Consider the following 19,177-nt stretch of genomic DNA (forward strand, 5'->3'; position numbering starts at 1 on the left):
TCCAAACTTTCTGCTGCACTTGCTGCAGTTGCTGTGGTTTTAAGTGGCATAATTTCTTCAGTCTGTCTGTATAAGTGAGTATCAAATAATGGTGCCTTGTTCCTGGCACTGTAGCTTCATAGTCAGCACCTGCTTTTAAAATTGTAATTAGTGGGATTTAGTTTAACAATGGAGAACCCTATAATTAAATGATATCGTAAATAAAAAATAAAAAAACATAGGAAAAAAAGCATAGATGATTCCATAAAGTTCAATGAATGTGAACAAATATGACGTGAAGTCATAGAACATCTGTACATCTGTATGTTCTCTGCAGAAAATGCAAGCCGGTTCAGGCTCCTGATCACATTGAGCGAAGAGGACAGGTTAGTAGAACACCACATCTAATCATTCTCTTTCCATTTCTCTGCAAAAAAATCCACACACTGACTATCCTGTCTGAAGGACTACAGTGACATTTTAACCACAAAGCTCTTCCTCGAACTTCCTGTCTGAGAAAGAGGTTGATATTCAACGTGTCTCTGTGTTATGTGCTCCTGTTTGAAGTGCCCGCTGTATAGAGTGGGTGTGGATCTATTCATTTATTTTTGCACTGTATTTTATTGGTGCAGCACCTTTCTTTAGTCATAAGAATGTGCGTGTCAGTTTTGTTGATTCTTTCCCTGTTCCTACAGTACCTTCCTTCCCTTGACAATAAATTCAATACGTATTTTGCTTCCTATCTCTACAGGACATCACCCATCAATCTCTGGACAGCACAGACAGGAATAGAAGGATACACGACCAGGGGAGTCAGTATGTTGAGAGACTCAATTCAATCTATGGACACTTCTGAAGCAACAAGACTGCGGTTGAAATGAGTCAATGCTGAACATGCTTCAACAGACAAACAGTTATAGTACACAATGTTGAAGTGCACAGGGATGCCACAAGCCACATTGACGATGACTAAAACCCAGTGAGCGGAAGCTTGTGATACACAGTAAAGCCTGATTTATACTTTCACAACAGTCACATTTATCACATTAGATGATTATTAAAAGCCATTGATCAATATGGCAGCTGTGAGACACGATTGGAAGTTAGGAATTCTTTGTAGGATGAGTACAATTTCAGATCGAATCAAAATTTGATTCGATCTGAAATTGTACTCATCCTAAGAATTCCTAACTTAATGTCATTTCAGTGTAAATGTGCTCCCTTGTTCCTGTCACTGTAGCATCATCATAGCCATCTGCTTGTTAAATGCAATCAGTGGGATTTAGGTAAACAAAGGAGAGCCCTATTACTGAATAAAGATTATAATAAAAACCTGCAATCTATGAATGTTTACCTCATGAGCACAGACGATTCCATATAGTTAAAAGAACGTGAACAAATATTACTCAACACAAATATTTGAATGTCGTTTGGCAACACTTTCCTAATCTGCTCTATTGATAGCGGAAAATAACGATTTTTCCGGGAAATTTACACATTTTCATCTACAGAAAAGCCACTACAACCAAAAGATGATCCAATATAGTGCTTCAAAGAAACTATACCAGGTAAAAAAAAGAAACTAGCATCTGTCTAAACTTAAACAATATAACATTCTTAACATTTGTGGTAAAAAATATAATATCTAAAACATGTTAACAAGTAAGAAATATATCTGTGCTAGTGGGTGAGGTGCCGTCTGAAGAGATGAGTTTTTTGGGAGTTTGGAGTATGTAAGGGGGTCAAGTTTAGGGAACCAGCAGTGGCGGACAGTAACGAAGCACATTTACTTAAGTATTGTACTTAAGTAAAAAAAAATTGTTGAGTATCTATACTGAGTACTTTACTTGAGTATTTATTATGTTTGGATACTTGGCTTTCACTCCATTACATTTTAAAGACAGATATTGTACTTTTGACTCCAATACATATGAAGGGGAAAAAGTACATAGTAAAATAGCAGATCTACAAACTCATGACACGTTATGTGCTTTTACTATTAAATCTTTTGAAAGATTTTCGAAAGTCTTTCATTTAAAAAAAAAAACAATCTAAATTTCGATACAGAAATGGATTGATATTAAAAAGAAACTCTACTTGGTAATTTGTACTTCCGAATATACTTCCATTTTAAGCCGGTACTCTTGAATACTTTAGTATTTTTAAAAGCAAGTACTGTAGTACTTAAATTCAAGTACAAATATATAGAGTATGCACAATGGATCATGCTCCAAAAAGGCTCAAATGTATTACCACCACAGACACAACACATAAGGGGGAGACATGGAAATTTGGGGAGGTTGAAGACAAGGCATGCTGCTGGAGGGGCTTCAGTGAGCATGCCAGGAGACCCCCCCAAAAAAAGAGGAGGAAGTTAGCAATAGTCAATCCTGAGAGAGATGACTGAGGCATGTCATCAACAAACACTCAGTGTTTTGTGGTCTCCAGTCCTGATATATGTTTTTTTCTGGCCAATTTCGAAATAAACCATCATTACACATATTTTAATGGATGGTGTCTCACTGTCAGGGCATTCCACATTTTGGTGGCAGAGTAGTAGAATGCTAATTTTCCCTGGCTTAACCCTGTCATTAACCCTGAGCCATCCCAAACTAGCAAAGTGTGTTGGCGGGTCATGGGCTTAAGGCAGTTGGAACAGAACCAGGCCAGGGAGTACTTGGTGGAAATGGAAAGGTCGTGCAGGGAGCAGGACTTACCTGGGATGAAGAGAAGCTCAGTCTCATTTGCATAGGCTCTATGCATAGCAGCCATATTGGAAAGAAATTGGGCTTCTTCTAACTTCCTTCACAGATGTTACCAATGATACTAATGAAGGCTCTGTTCCATTCTGGTCAGGGTGCTGATATTGTGCATGTTGGCTCACTAGAAACACTCCATTTTGGTTTCCAAATGGCCCCTTATGGTGGGTGTGTAACTCTGAGAGTGTACAAATGGAACCAAATGTGGTTCCATTTGTACACTCTCAGAGTTATGGAAAATAAGACAACCACTATGCCACACTAAATGGAACAGAGCCTTAATTAGTATCATTGGTAACACCTGTGAAAGAAGTAAGGAAGGGCCCAATTCATTCCCAATATGGCTGCTGTGCATAGAGCCTATTGAGCATGAAGAGAGACATCCACAGTGAGATGTTGGCCAGGCATGCAGCAATGTGTACTTCAACCTGAGTGACAGAGGGATGATGTGTTACAGGATGTGTTGTTTCTTAGTCAATGGCTCCACCCTGTGGTCAAGTCATATATAGCTACCGAACTGGATGCTAGCCATGGATCCATCCAAGTCATGGATGCACTTCAGTGTTTGCACTTTCTCCCCTTTTGGCCCATACATCTACGTTCAGATTTCAAATATTGTAAGTGCTAACCCCATGGCCACGGATATTACAACAATCCTATACGGTCCCACAGAAGTACCTGTAATTCCGTTTTTTCAATAAAAATCATTTTAATCCGATCGGTGGCCATTTTCTCATAGTTATAATTTATCAGTGCAATACACCTCCCAACCGAAAGGGTCGCGTAGTTGAAAATATATGGAGAAAATGGTCACCAATCGGATTAAAATGCTTTTTATGAAGAATACGGAATATACGGGTACTTCAGAGGGCTCGTATATACTTGTAACATCCGTGGCCATGAGTAAGCACAAAGTATATTTGAAATCTGAACGTTGATGTAGATGTACGGGTCAAAAAGGGAGAAAGTGCAAACACCATGTTGACGTGCATCCATGACAGTCATGTATCAGGGCTGATGATGCGATCCTTGTGGGAAAAGTGCTCCTCCTACTCTACGAGGAATGGCTTGGGGGATTCTCCAACCATTGTTGTCGGAGTAACGAACATTTAACGGGTCTGGTTGGTTGTCTGGGAGAATATCTGCGTCCAGTGCGGACTCCATTTGTTTTGATACATTCTTTTTTTGTGTGTCGGACACAATGCCATGTTGTCTCGGAACGTCACACTGCTGTGGCTGCTGATGCTGAAGACAGTGGAAAGTATGCTTCTATTCTTGTATTTTTGTGATGTGTATTAGCTTGGCTCCAGCCCCTGAATCGCTGGAGTGAAACTATTAAAATTCAGGCTGAGTGTAAGGCTAAATGTGTATATCATTTTCAAATAACCTACTAGTTGGTTTGCTCTTAGTCTTAAATGCAGGCCATAGGCTACGCAGCCTTTAGCAGGGCAGTAGGCTAAGAAGTAGCCTACATCTAAAACTTAGCCAAAGACTGACTCATAGAAACAGTTGGCTCCTACCGTTTTATTATAGGCTAGCCTCGGAAACCCATGCCTTTAATTATAGGCTAACTAGGGCCGCCTATAATTATGGTTTATACAAGTCAGTGTGCTGAATAACAATCAACCACGCCACCTGTCTGGCTGTGACTGTTGAAGCAACATCTATCAACTGTCTTAAAAACAAACAATTGTGACAAAGGTCCGGGTCCTAAAGAGTGTGTGTGTGTGTGTGTGTGTGTGTGTGTGTGTGTGTGTGTGTGTGTGAGAGAGAGAGGTCCCCATACACTCAGTCCTTAATTATATAATTGTTACTGTCTTGGGCCTCCCTTTAAAAAAGATCTTGCATTATCATATGCGTTACCCCCGCTAATAAATATGACAGGACCAAAATGTAGGATACCAAATTGCAATTATTTATTTAATAGATAGAAAAAGGTTAAAAATGGTACTTATATTTATTTGCATAGAAAATGGTTAAACATGCTTAGTGTGATTCAAAACAATGGGGGGAATTATACAAAACAAATCAATGAGGGAAAGGAACAGCGGCCCTTACAGGTGCCGCTTGTTCCACATGGACCTACGACCAAGCACATAATTCACAATATGCACATGGCACACAACATGTAATATACCAACATAGTAATATACCAACATAGTAATCATATATAAAGGCACTACAGCATCTATCAAATAGGTCACAGGTAATGTAACTAAATGATGTAACAATAGGCAAACCAATAAAATGATTACCTGCTTCAGGAGGCTGCAATTGATAAATGGCCCCTGTCCAAGTCCTAACCTACCCCCCCCCCTCTCTCTCTTTTTTCTTTTGTACATATTTTTCACTCTTCATACCAGTAACCTGTACAATGATTGTATGACATTCTATAGTAGTGTGTATATCTGTCTGTCTCTTATGTCATCATGATTTGTGTGCGTGGGGAACGCTTTAATGAGTCTTCCAGTTTAGTAGACCTGTATTGTGAATTTGTACTTCCATGTACTGTTGTTCTCATGTCTTACTAAATAAAAGTACATCAATCAATCAATCAGATAGCTCTCATGTCTATTCACCTGTTTCCTAGGCTGGGTGTTTTCCACTCTCAATGGTCACACAGGCAGAACAATAAGCCCTCTGTCTCCACCTGTAGCTGTTATAGTGATGACATCAGTATGCATGTTACACACAATGTTACAGGATTACATACAATACAGAAAATGTATATCAACCCATTTCTTTGTTCACCTTTGCACACATAGCACACATTACTGAAGAGGCCACGCCCCAAACAATACTGGACAGGCAAACATCCACGAATAGCACCAGAAATGGCACAGAGTAGACCTGACAATATAAAAACATTCTCATTGCAGACCATGCAAAACACCACAACAGTAAAACAAAGTACAAGCAAGGAAACAAGCAAACCATTTATATTAGGTCAGCAGCTGCACACCAGCAGCCCCCTCTCACAACACACAGGTGTAGTGTGAGGACCCACAGATTGGTGGCTACCTGCCTGTTCAGAAAGGCTTTAAATACCTGTGTCACTTATGACATCACTATATCTCTGCCTCCCTCTAGGGGCTACATATGGACTTAAGTTTTTTTTTATTGGGGTGGGCTGGTGAATCTCCTTAAAATAATACAAAGTTATGAGACAACGGCTGGAGCTCATATCTCCGCCCGGCCAGGTGGCCTGCACAGGGCTGTGTAAAGCTGGCTCCCCACCAACCAGACTACTACAGATTACTACAGTGACACGTTGGTTCAAGGGGAAAGGGAAAGGGGGTGACTTGGTTAATCCCACGGGGGAGATTCAGTTTTCAGCTTCACCCAGCTAATGGCTGCTCAGATGGTACTGAGAGCACTTAGGGGGAGCGGTTAGGGGTTAAGTATCTTGCTCATGGACGCCTCGACACATAGCTGGGGCGGGGAATCAAACCTGGGACCTTCTGTATCCCAAGCGGCCTCCCTACCCATTCAGCTATGGCCGCCCACAACACCAAAGGACCGGGTCTCCTTTTACAAGGTTATGGAAAGCAGTCTTTTTGCAGACACCGAAAATCAGAGAGCTAAATCTTAATAAAATATCCTTTGTGTTGTCCAGGTATCAAGGTGATTGGAGGAGACCAAACAGCAATACAAGGACAGAATGTCTCCTTTCCCTGCACGCTGACTGAGATGCCTGCAACTGATGAAATCTCTCAGATCTTCTGGAAGAGGAAAACTGGACAAAACCTTATATACAGTGACTTCTTCACCATTTCACCTGAGTATGGACCGGAGCTTGTTAATGGTCATGACATTAGATTCAAGTTCATCGGGAGCTTAAATGAAAAAAATGGATCAATCCATTTATCTAATGTCACACTGTTGGATGAAGGAGTCTACAGCTGCATCTTCACTCTCTTCCCAAGTGGATCCTACAGGACAGAGATACCCTTGACAGTTCTTGGTATAATACGCCTTTTATATAATAGGATCAAATTGGAACTCCCCATTGGAACACATTGAAATTATACATTATATAAAGAAGATAATCCATGCCAATGTTAGAGTTTACAGTAGTTAGCAATACAATGTTTTTTTATTGTTGTTATATAAGCAGTAATACACTTGAGGCTGTGGTATATTGTATTATATCATGTCTACAGGCACAACAACCATCATTCTAAGAATTTGATTCTGATGTGCTATACAGTGTGTAGCAAAGAAAAAGGTGTGTGTGTGTGTGTGTGTGTGTGTGTGTGTGTGTGTGTGTGTGTATCTATCTATCTGTTGTCTACTTGCTTTTGCTCTCTTATTAGTCCCTCCAGTTACCAGCCTGAACATCGAATTTCCTGTTCCTGTTGTGGGTGAAGTTGGGGTCACATACGCAAGCTGCATGGCTGCTGGTGCCAAACCTCCTGCAGAAGTGACATGGGACACTGGGTCTTCTCAAGAATTGCTGAGGGTGTCCAACTCCACTCAACATGCCAACGGCACCACCACCACAATTAGCCATCTGGTTGGCATACCAACCAGAGTTATCAACCACCTCCTTGTACAGTGTGTGGTCAAGCAACATGCCCTGGCAACAGAGGACACCCTGCCCTTCACCATCGAGGTCCACTGTGAGTATACCTTGGCTTTACCCATTACCCTGTAGCTTATACACTTTCACATTTGTTGCAAAAGGACGTCAAAATTTAAGTAACAATGCATTATTGGCCCTTTGAAGGATAATCCTTTTCACCTGCCATGTAGTATATTGTGAAATCCTAGTTGAACCACGCCACAACACTAGCTGAAGAATGCGTATGCTGTCTCATTTTTGCCAGACCCAGAGGGTCGGCCTACATGAGGCTTTGTCTGTCCCTCTTTTGTCCCTCTTTTGTCCCTCTTTTCCTCTTTTCCTCTTTGTCTGTCCCTCTTTCCTTCTTTTCTGTCCCTCTTGTCCTCTTTTTTGTCCCTCTTTTCCTCTGCACACACGTCATGTGAAGTCCGGCCATTCAGATTTCAACCACTAGGGGTCTGGCAGTACCAGGTCTCCTGGTTCTAGTTTCCACAAGACATCACAGAGAAGTAATTGTCTTTCATAGCACATAGCCATAGGTTCACAGGTGTGGGTAGATTCCACTGCGTGGGACCATGTATGCCACCTTTGTCTGTTGTTTTTGAATGATGCATTCTTGAGTGTCTAATATACAAACTGTGACTAAAGACAGCTTACTGAACTGGTAGTACTGTAAATGACTGCCAGGGAAAAGCAATTAATCAAGCAGGAGTCTGTGTCACAAGGCGAAGTGTGGATATTCAAAAGAAGCATTTATCTTTAAAGTCTATTGCAACATTAACTATATGGGCAGTACCAGTGTCTCCAGTTCAGAATGTGGATACTGACATTATTCATTTGCACCTGTTGTCATTTGCAGCATTATCTATATTGGTGCCATTATATGTTGATGTTACTGACATTTATTGATTGATTGGCGTTTATTGACAAAAATGCATATACATGAATATATCTTTGTACATGTTTAAAACACAGAAAAGCTTGACAGCTTATTTCCATTGTGGTCCTTTGAGTGCAAAAGTGCCATATGTTTTGAGCGGTAGACATCATTCTACACTACCTACACTGACTACTGCCTACACTGCTATGTCCCATCTCATTTTCATTCTTGCAGATGCACCCCTGTCAGTGAATATCCATGAAACATCCAAAGATGTGTTTGAATGTGTGTCTGACTCAAGTCCAAAAGCTAGATACACCTGGAGCAGGTAGTTTCAGCAAACAAGTTTAAGTGCAAATGTTAAGTTATTTTGTATCCCTTACCATAAATGTAACCAAATGCACACCACTTACAGTGTGCTAGACTAGACTGACACACCATATAGAATGGCTGTGTTTAGATGTTACATCAACAGTGAATGTCGTTACACCAAAAGCCTATTTGAACCCTGGAAATATATTTTCACAATAGTATGGCCACTCAATGTTTTTCTCTCAAACATATTTGTTGACCATTTTCTCATCCTTTTCTGTATGGGATTTACTCACCCTAAGCGTTGCTGTGTCTCTGTTCTAGAGTGAACCAGTCATGGCCCAGATCTGGGATCAGTGCAGAGGGAGACACATTGCAGTTCATCAGCCTCACCTCTGACCAGGGAGGCCTCTATGTCTGTGAGGCGTCTAACCTTTATGGACGAAAAAATGCCTCTCTCTATGTGTACTATGCCACAGCCACAGGTGAGCAATATGCATGCACTCTGTCCGTTATTGGACAACAGATACCAAATGGAGGGTCAAAGGAGAGCATTGGAACGAAAACAACAAACAGGCACTGATAGCAAGAGAGAGATGTAAATTGTAGAGGGAAAGTGAGAGTGGGTGTGGGTGTTGTGGAGAAGTGAAGTGGAAGTCGATCTTGTATTTGTTCTAACAAGTTGACGTAACATTTGAGTCAGTTAGAGTCAGACTACTATCACTTTTATATTTGTGAGAAAGTACATGCTACCACACGAAAAAGGAACTCACCAAAAATATGCGGAAGTGTGAGAAGTGGACATGGTTGGCAGAGGTGTGGTTGTGATTAATGTCATCTCAATGTCATACATACTGTACGTGGTCCTGACTCACCACGCCTCTGTAATGTACTTTACTCCGTTTACTTTGGTTTTCCACTGCACCAGACCCCCCTCATAGTACCCCTTCCCTCAGAGGTGATGAAGTCTAAACAGTGCTAAAGCTCATGCAATCTGGACACGATTTCCATTTGAACCTATACAGCCCATCAAAAACTATTTCTGGTAACGTTAAGGCAATAAATGGGCCATGCTCAACATTGATTCACTTCTCATTTACAACTAGTTTAAATGTTTCTTTATAGTTGAATGCCCTTTTCTCTAAGAGCTCAACAAAGAGACTGAGAACAAAATACAAGAAAATGTTGAATACATTTTCTCCAGGGTACCCCTGGAGAAAACGAATGTGCCCTGATCTAAAATGCCATGACCCTCCCTTTGACAAAAAAAAAAAATCAATGACCCTCCCCAAGTGATAAAAAAAAAAGATGAACCCTCCCTGCCTATAGGAGTGTCACGATATATTGTCCCACGATATAGCCTATCGTGGTATTAAAATGTGACGATAGGTATTTTCAAGATGTCATACTGTATAATTTTTTTAATTATTTTTCTTTTCTTTATTTTTTTGCCGGTGAAAGTAATAGGAGTTCTTACTGTATGGTGTATGATACGAAATGTAAAGCTTATCATAATCACAGTAATTATTAATCATTTCTTCTTCATATTCAAGATATTTTGGAGAGAAATGAAACAGACACCAGTCACTTTCAGTTTAAAGCACTGTGTGTCAGCTGCTGATCTTTGACGCTCCTTAATGTGACATAAGTCAAAGCAGTTATGCCTCTGCACTCTCAAATAGGCCTACATCTAATCTAAGATCGTTTACATGGTATTATACTGTATCCGGTATTATAGATTTTTTTTGAGCTGTTGGAAATAACTAGGCTGCACTTGGTTCGTAAAGTCCAGATGACAAAAATATGAGGTTTGTGGAATTTATAGTTATGCAGTGTTATATTATATTATATTTGTTATATTAGTGTCTATCTGTCCTCTGAAACAGTGGGTTTATAGTTAATGAGAACTTCACTTCTCTCTTAAGCTTGCACAAATGTATTTATTTGTGTGTACAAAGCACTTTGTAATTGTTTTTTAAAGTGCTTTATAATTGTTATTTTAAACTAAAGATCATGGCCAATGTTGATGATACATGAGAAAAGATACATGAGAAAAGAACATTAATAATGTATCATATAGAATAGAATAGAATAGAATCGATATCATATGCCCAACATCATGTATGTATTGTGAAATTAGTGTTATCTTGACACCCCTAACCCTCCCTATCAAATACAACAACATGACATTTAAAACTGATAATATGTCCGATGTTTTGCTTTCCACATTGATTAGAACATTACTGTAGTCAGTCTTGCTAAATGCACAGTGTAGTGTCTGTAGTGGTAGCAGAATGGACAGTGTTCTAAACTTACATGTGGGAAACCCATTGAATCCAATAATTATTAACTACGGTGACTACACTGTTGCCTACATCATGGGTTTTCAACTGGTGGTCCGTGGAGGTATTGCATGTGGTCCCTGACCATGCATTTAGTGATGTAGGAAAGTGAAGATTTGTATTATATTTTATTTTATCGATGGTGGATACTGTTAATGTGCGTGACAACAGAAAGGAAATTCAACTCAAGGACGACAGTTTTACACACACACACACACACACACACACACACACACACACAGCGCAAAGTATTTAAGGGAGGTTTTAGTACATCAAGGTAAATACAGGCTTTTATTTGGACATCCGACTCCGAGTCAGACATCCGAAGTAACTGACAACATTGATGCGTCATCATACATCAAATAAAAGCCTGTATTTTCCTTATGTACTAAAACCTCCCTTAAATACTTCCACAGAAATGGGAGTTAGAATATCAAGGGAAACTGTACCGGTTTACCTGGTTGAGTCATCATTAGTAGGAAATGTGCCCATATCAATTGCATGTGCTTGCTTGTACTTGTGCAATTCGAAAATGGCCCCTGTCTAAGTCTTAACAATTAGGCTACCAATTATGGCCTGATGATTCTGGTTTTACTTGTGGAGCTAGGCTGGCATCTATGCCCAACTGTCCATATAGATTCAAATTAATCACATGCACAGAATTACTTCAAATGATTATGAATATCCAGTTATAAATTGGTCATTGTAATCTACCTGGTGTATGTAATTCTATGAGCAACAAAAACACACTTAAAAGAGGATATCTCTGTGTTGGAAATTGGGATAATGCATCTCTCTAATATGCCTAACACCTGTTGATGTGTTACTTAATTGTTCAACCACCATCGTTAAGACGCTGAATAGATTTGACTGGGTCGTTCACACTTGCTGTGCGTTGATGGCTTGTTAACGACTGTCATTGATTCTAAATAGACAAGGTGTTACTGGATTTGAATCCTTCGTATCATTTGAAATAGAGAGGGGTCATTGACCACTGTTCTGCTGTACTAAAAATGTATATAAAAAAAAGGACTATTTTATCAATTCAAAATTGCATGGCCCCCCCTTGGATTCAAAGTAAAATTAGCTGACCCTCCCTTGTAATAAAATTAGAAAGGCATGACCCTCCCCTATTTACCTCCTGGGACCCCCTTCTGTAAATTTCGACTGGTCCCTTTATGGTGTCAGTTGTTTTCTGATTCTCATCACTGGTCAACATGGGAGTAATCAATTAACCCATTTAGACCTTTCTTTTTCTTTTCTTTTTTTTTTTACCTTTCAAACCGGGAAAGCATCTGTGTCATTTTCGATATTGTTGCTGTCGGGCAACCTCCTATAACCTCCTATCTCCATGTAACCTCCATACTCCATATATATTCAAATTAATGCCCTACTTGATCATACTACAGTGTCACACAAAAGTTATTTTAGCTATTTTTGAATTTGAATCATGAAAAGTAACAGTTTTCGGGTTTCCACCCGACAGAGACGATATGCCATATATAGCAACATTAATAAAATAATAAAAGTAAATAATAAAAAAAGAAAACATAAAAATGAAAAACTTAGGTTAGGATTTAGAAGGCGTTTTTAAAATCGGCTTCAGGTCTAAATGGTTTAAAGGAGAAAAGTGGCTGGAAACGCCATGTGTGTCTGACGTGGTTGACGTGGTTGTCTACAGCATTGGTTCTCAAAGTGGGGTCTGGGGACCCCCAGGGGTCCTTGAGAGAGTTCCAGGGGGTCCCCAGCTAAATGATGGATAGTTAGGAACCAAATCTGTAAGTGGTTGAGAATCACTGCTAGAGCCGTAAAAATCTTCTCTTATGGGGGTCCCTGGCATATCTTTTCAAATGGGGGTCCGCGGGCTAATAAGTGTCAATTTGGGGGTCCTTGACATGAAAAGGTTTCAGAACCACTGGTCTACAGTGTAGACTCTACACACCCTCCCCACGAGTCCCCAGACCAAACATTGGGGGTTGGCAGTGACATAGGGACTACAGAAACATAGGGGGAATTGGAAACTACAAAATTGAGGAGAATAAAATAAAAATAAAAATAAAAAAACGTAACTCTTGATCAGAAAAAAAGAAATAAACGTCATGTCATGTCCAACCATGACCCTTTGAGTCATGACAATGTTTTCGTTCTTTTTTTCCTTTTCTGTTCCTATAGGAGGTTGCATTACCTGTTGGACTGTATTCGTTTTTAGCGCGATTGCTGTTGCTGTTGCTGTTGGTCTTGCCTTGTGGTACTACAAGAGTAAATATGGAGTTTTACCCTGGTAACTATCAGTAGCGCATAGTATTTGTATTTTAGATACTGGTATGCAGAAAATGCTGAAAAGATATCAATCAAGTGTATTGTATATTATATAAAGTGATTATTCTTAAAACAGGAGAGGAGAAGTGGTGTTTCAGAGGCCTCCTGGTGACGAGAACCAGGAAGTAGAAGAAGAAGTAGATGAGGAAGAAGAACGAGAGACACAATCATGTAAGCCATTTTCATCTTTGTCATGGAGCTGTCCATGTGTAAGGAATGCAGCATTTGTTTTGTTTTAGTCAAAAGATATGGTGTTGACAGTTTGTCCAAAAGAAAACAATGCTTCGTAGACAGAGAGTTTCATTTTGTTAATGGCTGCGTTCATACAAATCTTTTGCTACATTTATTTATCTTAGAGATCCCTGGAATGTCCAAAGAGATGAAAGCCGTGCCTGGGCAGATGGCTCATTCCAGTAGGTCAAGGGAAACTGTCCACAGTTGGCCGGTTGTCAGCAGCAGAGGAAGGGCTGTTGGTACCCCCACCATAGCACTGCATTATTTTAAAGTATTGTAAAATACGTATTGCTATTATTGTTGTGTGTGTGTGTGTGTGTGTGTGTGTGTGTGTGTGTGTGTGTGTGTGTGTGTGTGTGTGTGTGTGTGTGTGTGTGTGTGTGTGTGTGTGTGTGTGTGTGTGTCCCTCCCCTCCTTTGAATCTCAGTTGTTGTGGATTTAGATTAGTTTTGGGCATTTTATGCTTGGGCATTTCAGATAGTTCACTGTAGAGAGACAGGAAACCAAGGGCAGAGAGAGAGAAGAGACATGCAAGACAAGATGAGGTTCTACGGTCTGTGCACTAACTTTTTAAGAGATCTGCCTTAAGACATTCTTTCTTTTAGAGGAAAGGCTTAGGTACTGTAAATGTGATTGCTGAGATGATGATATTGCAGCTACAGTAACTGATGTTAGAAATCAAGGAGCCTCATACATTAGAACAGTTTACTTTTCCATTATTGTGGAATAACCTTTGCTCTAATATTTTAGATTATTTATTTCATGTTATCTTTTATTAATTATAGGCTGTATCCATTAATTAAATATGCACTATAGGGTTAGTGTTGTGCCTCTTAACTGTCCTACAGTAAGTTGTACGTTTGTAAGTTTGTTGTGCTTAACTTTTGGTCTGTTTTTTAATAATGAATTTAAACATGTTTTAAAGACCTGTGTGTGTGTGTGTGTGTGTGTGTGTGTGTGTGTGTGTGTGTGTGTGTGTGTGTGTGTGTGTGTGTGTGTGTGTGTGTGTCCAGAGCTAATCTTGCAAACACATTTATTGTGCATACTGGCTGTAGGTCAAAGAATTACCGTCACTTGCTGTTTTCTTCCATAAATGTTTTCTTTTTGAAATATCTAAGTGTATAGATTCATGTCGTCCTTTTCGACCACTAGGTGGTTGGTAGTTTCGGGTGGTAACAGCTTGGGATGTAATAGTCTTAGAACCTTTCTGTTCTGTTGTCTTTGGAATGGTGGAACTATTATTACTGTTTTTATATTAATTCTATTAATTTGTGAGGGTTCATGTTGTCATGTTCTTTTTTTTTTGTCCTCTTTGTTTTTGACTTTATTCTTTTGTTTTTTCCATTATTATTATTAATAATATTATTATTAGGGTGCCAAGCATGTCAGTGCGAAGGCACCCTTTTGTAGTTTTATTATTCTTCCGCTGTTCTTGCTTAACCAGTCGGCTATCCTTTTCATTGCCAACGGACTGTAAACACAGCTGCATTGGGAAAATGCGCGCCCTCATGAGAAGAGAGAGTATGTTTTGACATAGAACAAGCTCACATTACATGTAACTTGATTCACCGAGAGCGCAGTTTTCCTGGTTTGCCATTATCATTAACTTTTTTAGATAGAACTCTAGGGGGTGAAAACCTTCCAGTGGAACGCTGTGGTGTCCGGTGTAGCGACCAAAACACCACTGGTAGAGACAGTCGATAAATATAAATCTAATTCATCAGACTTTACAGTATATGAAAATGAATGTAATATTGATACTAAAACTGATTTTGATATTTCTTTTATTTCCCATTGTATTTTCTATTGCACTTCACTTCAAATGACAGTTTCATACAAGCGGGCGTCTGCTTGATGCATGACGTTTGACAGGCAGTTTTCATAATTGTCTTCACTGTGCTCCTGCACCACCTGCACAAAGAGCAGATAGAACAAGAGTTGATGTTAAGTAAATGTTTAACAAACAAAATGAAAGGGAGGGCAGTAAATATAGTCGTTACATTTTTAAATGTCACATCAAGCTGTACAGAGCATCATGTTGCTAACTTCTGATATTTACCCTTTCTGTCGAAGGAGGTGAAATGTCATCTCTGGGGGAAAAAGATAGTGGTTGTGGTTAGTGGGTGTTGGTATCTCTTTCGATTTCACCAATCTTGCCTCTGTCCTGATAGTAATGACACTTTTTTTGACTGCAGAGAGGGCGACCTGAAGCAGCCTGACATGACTTTGACCAATGTTTCAGTTTCTCTTAATTTCTTTTAAATGTTATTGTTTACTTGTGTCTTTCGGGTTGTTCCTGTTAGCATTTGTTTTGCTTTGTGTTTGTTTGTATTATTGAAGATTTAAAAAATGGTGACACCACATAATAACGTATGCATTCAGATCTACACGCTTACAACATGTGGCATTGCGACCTGTTGTGAGCTTGTAGATATGCAATTTTTGGGATGTAGATGTAGAGATTTTGTGTAGAGGGGAAAAAGAGCTGACCAGTATAGAGGATTCTAGTGGTTATGAGGCTAATAATAAGACACATTGACTTTATTCCTTATGACTGCTGCTTCCTGAAAGCGAAATCTGTTATTTTGCAACACCATCGTACAACGAAGTCTAAATTAGCCTTTAGTTAATCAGTGAGTGATTAGCAGTCAGTCTGTTTTGGGTGTCAGTGTAGAGAGAACACACAGGACCTAAGTACTCACACTGTTGGGCGGCAGACGTTGCAGGCTTGTCGGTTGCAGGAAACCACAGTGATGGAGAAGATCAGCAACACAACAACAGTTCCTACTACCACCCCCAAAATCACCACTGTCTTTTTTGTTCCTTCTGCTGCTTCAGTCTCTTCTCTATCTGCAAAAGTGTAGTTCACAATTTACAGTAGTTCATAAATCACTGATTAAACTTGACCCTACTAACAGTGCCTCACCATAACTAAAATGATTTAGGCTAATTAAACCTCACCAACCCATTGCATTCAAAAATTGATCATACAAACAGTATAACCTTAACGCATACCTAATGGATGCATTTAGTATTTCCCTTGGAGGTAGGGGTGATTTTCTCTGCCCATACCACAAACATACCGTATGCTTCATTGAATGTTTCAAAATCGTGTGTGTGTGTGTGTGTGCGTGCGTGCGTGCAGGTTGGTCATCCTTTCAAAGAAGCAGAACGAGGCTATAGTCATCCTGTGACACAGAATCTGTGTCTCAGGTCCTGTTTCAAGCTTCCCTCCAGGCTCAGTAGAACCTGATAAGATATGCCAAAAGTAGCTACTCAATCTTACTTGAGTTTCACTTGAATTTTAACTGTTTGCATGCAGATACAGTAACACAGCAAAGCAGTAGTAATGGAAATACAAAGTCATAAACACTGATATTTATTTATTTAGCACTTTGAGATTTGTGTCAAATATAAAGTGTGTTACAAATACAATTTATTATTATTATGTATAGATTCATCCATTAGTGAGGACATACATTTACTTGTATTGCACATTTGTAATTCACATGCCTCCTCCACTCAACTTTAATTATAAATAATGACTGAGTGGAGCTTTGTAAATCTGACTTAAGTCAAAACACCTATAACATAACATTGTAATACCATATAGGATTTCTTACTTAAGTCATGTTCTTCTATGCCAGTTAGTTGAGGTCACATGGCTCGTGAGCATAGCATACCTGTGATAAGCAGCTCCCAGTTCTGCTCCCAGAGTGCTGTCCTGGTAGCTGCCTCACAGGTGTAGTTACCGGAATCAGAAATGCCCACACTCTCAAAGACCAGTGGATACAATAGAGTGGCATTCAGAGTTATTTTGATGCTGGCACCATGATGATAGGTATAGATACTAGAGTTCTTCTTTGGAGAAAAAGTTAACAGGTTAACCCCATTCTTCTTCCATATGAGCTGATGGAGGTTGCTCAGTGACTGGTTCCTGCAAGGTAGTGTCACTGTGCTGCCAGCCAGCTGTGAGATTGTGCTCCCATCTGAGAGGAAAAAGGGATGTTACAGATGATAATGATTGAAACCCTGCACTCAGAAAGTGGAAAGTATTGTGTTTATACTAAAAAGAGTGTGCTCAGATCTGTAAATAGCTTTTACCACTTGGTGAGAAGATCCAGATGATGAGGCATAGGACAGTCAGTGTTGTGTTCATGGCAGTGCATCTAGAGTAGATCTCCATTCTACCATCAACATTACTGAAACAAATGTCACACTTTGGTTTGTAACTCAGTTCGTTTGAATTGTCATTTGGTGTAGTTAGGAAATCCAGTAGACACGATAAATTTTGACATGATGACAATTTCTGTCCAATTCATATAAGCCCTTTCAGTTTGCTTAAAGGGTGAATCCATAAAAAAAAGAAGAATACATTAAGCTATGTTTTAGTTACTTACCAGCATGTCTGAAAAGCCAAGATCTTCTCCTTAGACTCAACCTTTGTGATAAAATAGAAACAATCGCAATATTCACCACCTCAATAAAGCGACAGGTTGATAGCTGTTTCTAGATGTGAATCAGTTCTTTACATCCTATCTAGCCCACCCACAATACAGACATGACCGCCACACAGGAAGTTCATTTTGTTGTTGAGCTTTTCTACCCAGGCCTGTAAATTTAGCAAAGTCAATCATAGCCAATCAGAATGGAAAATGAATTATCAGACTGAAAATGACTGGCTGTTCTTATATACTCTACTAGAGTTTCGGGGGGCTACGCCCCCCTCAACCCCAGCCGCGCACGGGGCCCAGCGTGGCCGTGTGTATATTGGGGGACCCAAATCGCCGGAGTGAAACTGGGGAAAAGTTTTTTTGAAAAAGGAAAAAATTTGAAGAAATAATATTTGTTATGTTTCAGGGGGTCCACAGGGGGTCCGCGGACCCCCTGATGGTCCACTGACCCCCTGTGGAGTGTTGGGACGCGCGGGGACACCCCTGGAACATTGCGGACCATTTCGGTGTTTTTTTTTTTTTCATGAAGGTGGTTGCTTGTTTCTGGCGCAGGCTGTGCAAACCTGGAAACCCAGCGCATGCTGCCGCACGTTTAAGTGGCGTAGCGTCATGAGGGTCAGTGGGGCCGTGGCTCGGTCAGTGAAGACCCTGTAGTGCGGATGATATGTGGCATAGAGGGGCAGATTGTAAATCCACAGAGGAAACATCCGTGGGCTACCATTGGTTCAGCGATGTGTGCGGTCGCCCTGCGGACCCTCCTCCTCCACCAATGTGCAGTATTGAGAGCCCTGACGTCACAACAATTGGAGCGATGGGCACTGCACTGTGGTTGGTTAGGGTACAGCTAGGGCCCAGGTAGAACCCAGTTAAAGCCTGCATGGGCAAACCCAGTTAGGACCCGCCTTGGTCCCACATAAACATGGCTAGTTGGGGCCCACCTAAGGGCCAGGTAGAAGCTACTTATAGCCTGCATGGGCATCGCAGTTGGGACTGAAGTGGATGCCGCTGACATTGCTGACATGGGGTCCATATGGTTTAGCCCACCTTGAAACCATATGGGAACTACGCTGGCATGCTGGCTGTAATGCAAACGCTGCATCATACCTGCAGTGTGTAGTTTGATGTTGTGTGTGTAGCAGATATACCTGCAGTGTGTAGATCAATGTCCATAGGAAAGTCAATGCCCAGCAGTGTTTTTTTTCCCCAGCAGAGTTTCTAGTGTCTCTGTGTCTCTCTGGAAGAGGTTGCACATGAACTCTGCAGCCGCACTGAGGCGCTCCAAGCCAAACACTCTGACATTAAGCTGCTTCACACAACAAACATCAGCACCACGC

General features: G+C 40.3%; 2 protein-coding genes and 1 long non-coding RNA gene across 3 annotated transcripts; 2 read left to right on the forward strand and 1 right to left on the reverse strand.

The window, feature by feature from the left end:
* LOC311064526 lies at positions 1-1,094 on the forward strand. The gene is made up of 3 exons (XR_014602712.1): positions 1-74; positions 317-365; positions 731-1,094. It is a non-coding gene; the product is annotated as an uncharacterized lncRNA (long non-coding RNA).
* Positions 1,095-3,860: 2,766 nt separating this feature from the next.
* On the forward strand, positions 3,861-14,315 carry LOC311064615 (nectin-4-like). The gene is made up of 8 exons (XM_084084517.1): positions 3,861-3,999; positions 6,355-6,702; positions 7,055-7,360; positions 8,417-8,510; positions 8,819-8,979; positions 13,009-13,117; positions 13,232-13,326; positions 13,512-14,315. Coding segments are annotated over exons 1-8 (1,170 nt in total). The 5' UTR covers positions 3,861-3,944; the 3' UTR covers positions 13,514-14,315.
* On the reverse strand, positions 13,684-17,586 carry LOC311064616 (uncharacterized protein). Its single transcript, XM_084084518.1, has 5 exons — positions 17,494-17,586; positions 17,073-17,378; positions 16,092-16,239; positions 15,449-15,479; positions 13,684-15,300 (listed from the first exon to the last, which is right to left on the reverse strand). Exons 1-5 carry the CDS (start codon positions 17,573-17,575, stop codon positions 15,208-15,210), a joined length of 660 nt encoding a protein of 219 aa, XP_083940644.1. The 5' UTR covers positions 17,576-17,586; the 3' UTR covers positions 13,684-15,207.
* Positions 17,587-19,177: the final 1,591 nt, after the last annotated feature.

This window comes from Gymnoscopelus microlampas (genome assembly GCF_963454915.1).
Source record: "Gymnoscopelus microlampas genome assembly, chromosome: 17".
In the NCBI taxonomy this organism is placed as follows: Eukaryota; Metazoa; Chordata; class Actinopteri; order Myctophiformes; family Myctophidae; genus Gymnoscopelus; species Gymnoscopelus microlampas.